General features: G+C 38.7%; 1 protein-coding gene across 1 annotated transcript in view; it reads right to left on the reverse strand.

Annotated features, from left to right (window-relative positions):
* Positions 1 to 5,257, reverse strand: part of IER3 (immediate early response 3) — an 8,265-nt gene extending 3,008 nt beyond the window's left edge. The window contains 1 exon segment of the mRNA XM_014528066.1: positions 5,235 to 5,257. Within this exon segment, the coding sequence (XP_014383552.1) occupies positions 5,235 to 5,257 (23 nt within the window).
* Positions 5,258 to 6,717: the final 1,460 nt, after the last annotated feature.

Consider the following 6,717-nt stretch of genomic DNA (forward strand, 5'->3'; position numbering starts at 1 on the left):
GCTGGCCTGATTGCCCCTAACCCCCTGCCAGCCTGATCTCGCCCCCAACTGCCCTCCCCTGCTGGCCTGATCACCCCTAAATGCCTCTGCCTTGGCCTCCACCACCATGGCTTTGTCCAGAAGGAAGTCAGATATCCAGAAGATGGCCAGTCAACCCGATCTAATTAGCATATTACCCTTTTATTAGTATAGATATCTATATTTATAACATTTCAGACAAATGAGAGTCCAGGTTTTGATCTTTTCAGGAGAACAAGTAAAACTTTTGAGTTAGTCATTAAAAGCCCTTCCAGTTTGAGCCAAGAAAAATGCATCATGAAGAGCAAATACATGTTGTTTGTATGAGATGATGAGAAATCCATACTTTTCCAATAAATTTCCCCATGTTTTTACTAAAGTGAAACTATTACCTTTAAAAATGGGTATCTTTGTCTTTGGATAACTACCCATATAAATTAGAAAAGTAATTTTATATTATACCTACATTATTTTATATTCTGTATATACTTATATACATGTTATTTATATTATATTGAATGCAAAAATATTACTTCCATTTTAATAAGAGGTACTAAAATAAGAAAAGGCTCTACAAATTTATTTCTGTTTTTGTCCATAGTAAACATTCCCAAAACGTTGTTGTAATCTCTTTTTAGAAATAAAAGGCAAAAATAAGACCAAAATTGGAACTGGCAACAGTAAGAACTTAATGGGAACTGCACTTCTCTGTTTACCACTACCAGCTAAAGGAGAACAAAAGTACTGAAGTTAGAGAGGAACCCTTTTGTGCTTGCTAGATGTATTGGATCATAGCTCCATAAATATTTATGGAGCATCCACTCTGTGTTAAGCATTGTACTAGGCACTTAGGACACATGAACTATGGTCTCTTCTCAAGTAACTCACAAATCTAGTTGGAGAGGCAGCTAAGTGAATATGTGCAATTATATGTGTTCAGGAAGCATGTATAGTCATTCTCTCAGAAATTAAGAGGAACCAAAGTCACTTTTTTTTTGAAGTATTTAAAAAATGACAAAACTGTGTTTATAAAAATTGAGATGTATTTTAAATGTTCACAAATAATAAACTAGTGCATTTATAATTTAAAAACCCGTGTTCTAAAATACAAGGCAATATAATTATACTTTTCACAAGAGAATTAATGATATAATTTACATGAAAATTAATTATTCATATGGTACCTTACACAGTCTGATCTATTTTATTTTTAAATGTGTTTTTATTGATTTCAGAGAGAGGAAGGGAGAGGGAGAGAGGGATAGAAACGTCAATGATGAGAGAAAATCATTGATGGGCTGCCTCCTGCATGCCTCCCACTGGGGATTGAGCCTGAAACTGGGGCAAGTGCCCTGTGCCCTGATCGGGAATTGAACTATGACCTCTTGGTCCATGGGTTGATGCTCAACCACTGAGCCACATGGATCAGGCTGATCTATTTTAAACTGTATGAAGAATGTTGTTTTTCTTCAATCCTGACAGTATACTTCTGAGACTAAGTATTTCTAACTTAGGTCAAAAATTCAAATTTGAGTTTCTTTGGTGCGATCTGGGCCAAATGGTTCTCCTTGACATATTAGCTACGTGTTTTCTTGATGGATTCAGTGAAGCATATCACTACAGAGAGTAGCATGAATAAAGCACCATGTTTTTGTGATAATGTTCCTGAAAACTAAGGGAAAGGGCATGAGAATCTGGGAAAAGGTTGATTGTCATATTAAGGACACTTTCTTCATAACCTTATAGACTATGTTGAAAGGGTCCTTACCCAAGTTCAAAAGCATTTGGTTTCTCTTCCCTATGAAGAGGCTGAACAGCAATTGAATTTCATCTCTAAATCATAGCTGACAAGACCTTTGATTTTTTTTAAAATATATTTTATTGTTTTTTTACAGAGAGGAGGGGAGAGGGATAGAGAGTTAGAAACATCTATAAGCTGCCTCCTGCACCCCCGCCACTGGGGATGTGCCTGAAACCAAGGTCCATGCCCTTGACCGGAATCGAACCTGGGACCCTTCAGTCCGCAGGCCAATGCTCTATCCACTGAGCCAAACTGGTCAGGGCAAGACCTTTGATTTTTAGCTATGTGTATTATACAATTCCATTACAAATCAAATGGTGGTCTCTGAAATTACAAAATCCAGAAATTAAAATTATGCATAATTTTACTTTTTAGAAAAACCTGCAACACATTGCAATGCTCTTAAATAATTGAAATATTTAAAAAGTAATTTAGTTCTTTAATAAGTTTATTAATGACCATTAGTTTGAAAGTTCAAAACCTTTGGCACTTCTCAGGTGTTTTCTCAGATGTGAAGCCATCTAATATTAATTTTGTCCCACTTAACATACACACCTGTATACTTAAAAGGGAAAATTACTCAAAATAGAAAATTAAATATTTTTTACAGGCTACATGCATACACATGAGAAAACCTTTTAGTGTTTCAGTAACTATTAAATGTCAATTCAGTTTAACTAAAGTATTTATTAAACAAGTGAGAGTAAAATATAGCATTAACTAAAATATAAAGATAGAAAAAGGCCTAGAATCACCCTGAGACTGGAATGGAAACATTAACCGGGAAAGTGCTGATCCCTCATTTTACAAATGAGAAAACTGAGCCCAGAGAGAGGAAGTGATAATACCCAAGTTGCCTAACAGCAGAACTGGGATTACAATATAAATCTCCTGAACATGGAAGATTTTTAAAGTCATGTTAAGATTTTCAAGTGTTATACTATAGGTCAGTGGTTCTCTACCCTGGCTGTGCATCAGAATCACCTTGTGACCTAACAGTCAAATAAAGAACCATTTAGAAAAAGAATGAAAGGAATTTCATAACTGAATTCATTGATACTTTCACTTAGGCTATATTTAAGTTTTGTTGCTGTTGTTTTTAGTCTCATTGTATATTTTTATGTTGGGGGCATAGATATTGTTTTCTAATTTTATTTTTTCCAATTATTTGTCAATTTGAAAATTTGTGAATTTTATATTAAATACTTATGACATCCCAAATACAAGGTTTATTTTCAGAAAATCTAGCATAGAATGGATGTTTAAGATTATGTAGCTGCCTGGCTGGTGTGGCCCAGTGGTTTGATTCCCAGTCAGGGCACATGCCCAGATTGCGGGCTCAGGCTCGATCCCCAGGAGGGAGTATGTGGGAGGCAACCAATCAATGATTCTTTCTCATCATTGATGTTTCTATCTCTCTCTCCCTGTCCCTCCCTCTCTGAAATCAATAAAAATATATTTTTTAAAAGATTATATAGCTGAAGTATATCTGTATTCTCCCTTTTAAATCTGAAGCACCTTCAGGATTAAAATTTCCTACTCATATGATTTCAGTTAGTATTTTAAATACAGATGTCTGGACCCTGCATTAGTTTAGATGAGTTCTGTGCCATACAGGTTTGTCCTGAGATGACACCATGTCAATGTTCTAAGCACAAAGAGAAATAGAATAGTCAGCATTTGGCAAGAGGTGAGGTAACAGATCTGTGTTAGGTAAAGCTTTTCTACTTTTTTGGGAGCCATGCAGAACTTGACTTGGAAAAAAACCAAACATTTGCTTTTAGAGATTGAATGTTGTATTAAATGTGCCCATCATTCACTTTTTCTTTGTGTGTGTGTGTGGGGGGGGGGGTTGCCTGCAGTCAAGATTAGTCCAGACTAGAATTAAGGGTTATTTTTTGTGTATTTGTTTTTTAGTTTTTTATTGATTTCAGAGAGGAAGGGAGAAAGAGAGAGAGAGAGAGAGAGAGAGAGAGAGAGATCAATGATGAGAGAGAATTATTGACTGGCTGTCTCCTACATGCCCCCCACTGGGGATGGAGCCTGCAAACCGAGCATGTGCCCTTGACTGGAATCGAACCCGGGACCTTTCAGTCCACAAGCTGATGCTCTATCCACTGAGCAAAACTGGCTAAGGCCATCATTCACTTTTTCTTTGGCTATCCTCCTATTGTAGTCTAGACAGCTGTATAGTTTTTGCTAAAATTAGTTTCCTTTAAAATGTGGACTTTCTAAAGACAGTGAAATGAGATAGAAATGATTAGGTAACAGAAAAGATGGTGGCTTCCTTTCAAATAGCTGTACAGTGATAATATAAATTATCTCTCTATTTTAAAAGCATTGATCAATTTCCAGATTTCTTTGTAAGTCATATAAATGTCTAATCACTATGCACACATGCAAGGGTCTTTCCACAACTACTAGGGTTCAGGAATCTGGAGAAGGGGCTGTATATAAATGAATAACTAGAGACTAGACAAGAAATACAAATTTGGAAGGCATGTTTGGGGAGCCAGGGGAGGTTTAGCTCTAGTGACTAAGCTCTCCCAATGTCCAGACCCACGGCTTTTTATTCACACATTTTGCCCTTTAGCACAGCAGATATACATATCAAAGGTAAGGTTTGATAAACAGTCAGGTTAGGGCAGTGGTGAGCAAAATGTGGCTCGGCAAACTGCGGCTTGCGAGCCATATGCCGCTCTTTGGCCCCTTGAGTGTGGCTCTTCCACAAAATACCGGCTCTTCCACAAAATACCGACTTCTGCGCATGGGCCACGAAGTTTCAATCGCACTGTATGTGCACGCCTGCACATGGTATTTTGTGGAAGAGCCACACTCAAGTGGCCAAAGAGCCACATGTGGCTCTGGAGCGTGGGGGGGGGGACCCGCAGTTTGCCGACCACTGGGTTAGGGGAATTGCCTTCAGCTGTTCCAGCAGCAGGTAATAACATGCAGATTTTCAGCCCTGCTGAAAATGTCCTTTCAACCTTTTGAGGACTTCTTGCATTTATTATGACCTGCTGGACTTAGCCTCCAGCACACACACCTGAAACTAATATCATGTTGAATGTCACCTGTAATTGGAAATTTAAAAAAAGGACTTTCCTGATTTCATGTGATACCTAGCATATTGCCAAGCACATAGAATGCTCGTTATTAGTCCTCATTACTTGTGCCTTAGTTCCTATGCCTTATTATATATATCAAGGTACTGACACTCAAGGCTTTTCAACATCTACCTTATCTAACCTGTCCTCCCAGAACTCTGTAGCAGTAATCTTCCAGTGTCTGGCTAAGCTGATATTTTCTATGAATATACTTTATTAATTCCTGACTCCAAGCTTTTTTTGTGTTGTTTGTCTTTTCTGGAGCACCTGAACCTTTCCCTCATTTAAATTCTCTCCATCTTACCTACCTCCACCACAAGGATTTTGCCATTGTTCCTGCACACAGTAGTTTGTCTTTTCTCTGCAGTCCTGGAGAATTTAGTTTCTATGTTCCTCAGTTGGCACTTAATCATATACAGGCAATTCCCATCTGGCAAATGTGTTGTTATATTCTGATACTTCATTTATATGCCAGCTGTTGGATGTATAAAGAATTTCCTCCATAAAAACAGTATTATAAAGGATGAATAGTTTTGTAGGACATTGCACAAATGTCTATTTGGTGTACTGATATTTGGATTACAACAATCATTTATAAAATATTTTATGTAATAACGTATTACAGGGTGAAACTGAGAATTCTAGGAAGGCATCCCTCATGCCATAGGTCTAACATCTTTCTATGGGGTCCTCCTTACCAATTCAGCCTCATTTCATTGGTAACCTGGGTGGTTCAGTGAGAATGCTGTGAGCTCTGGAGTCTCAACAAAAAGAAGAACTGAACCTCTGTAAGTTTAAGAAAAGACATTTTTTTCACTTGGGCCAAACTGAGGACAAGCCCAAGAGCAGAGCTCCAAGAAGCCTGGAAACGGTGCTCTGACTTGGAAGAGTGAGAGCTGCTTATGTAGGTAGAAGAGTGAGAGACAAATATATAGCTAGTGTTTTAGATGTTGATTTCAATTAGGGTACATACATTTCAATAATTAAGAGTTTTATATTAAATGGAGAGAATGTACAGATAAGGTTGGGTCATCGTGCCCCCTTGGCATCAGGGAGGCTGAGGATAGATTTGGAAACACTTATTCTTCAAGGCAAACTTTCTATCAGCATGCAGACAGAACAGGCACTGCTTTGTATAATCATTTATCTTTAATGTTGAAACTGTTGAAAAGTATACATGGTTATTCCTGTGGAATGTGCCTGGTAAGGAATTCGAAGGGCTCTATATTCTCTTGGTTACTGATTTTTAGTTAAAGCAGTTAAAACACCCTTTCTTTCTCAGGGGAAAGCTTTGTGTTTACAAGGGTTTGCGTAGAAGAGGGTGAGGCTGTGGAGGCCCCTACAGTCAATGTTCCCTTTGGATCTGAAGTGGATAAGAAGAGGACTTCCTGTTTTTCTTTTTCTTTTTCTCTGATACCACCTTAGTATAAACTATTATCTCTTCAGGCTTGGACTGTTGCAACCCCTCTGCCTACCCCAATAAACTAGTCTTCCTTTTTATAGTCTTACTGGTGGCCCAGTGAACGAAATTCATGCACAGAAGGGTAGGGATGATGTCCCTCAGCCTGGCCTGCACCCTCTCCAATCTGGGACCCCTTGAGGGATGTCCTACTGCTGGTTTAGGTCTGATCCCTAAACTGGCAGTCAGACATCCCTCTTGCAAGCCAGGACTGCTGGCTCTTAACCGCTCACCTGCCTGCCTGCCTGATTGCCCCTAACCACTCTGCCTGCCGGCTTGCTCACCCCCAACTGCCACCCCTGCTGGCCTGCTCCCTTCAAACTGCCCCCCCG

This window comes from Myotis brandtii, unplaced genomic scaffold (genome assembly GCF_000412655.1).
Source record: "Myotis brandtii unplaced genomic scaffold, ASM41265v1 scaffold613, whole genome shotgun sequence".
Lineage (NCBI taxonomy): Eukaryota > Metazoa > Chordata > Mammalia > Chiroptera > Vespertilionidae > Myotis > Myotis brandtii.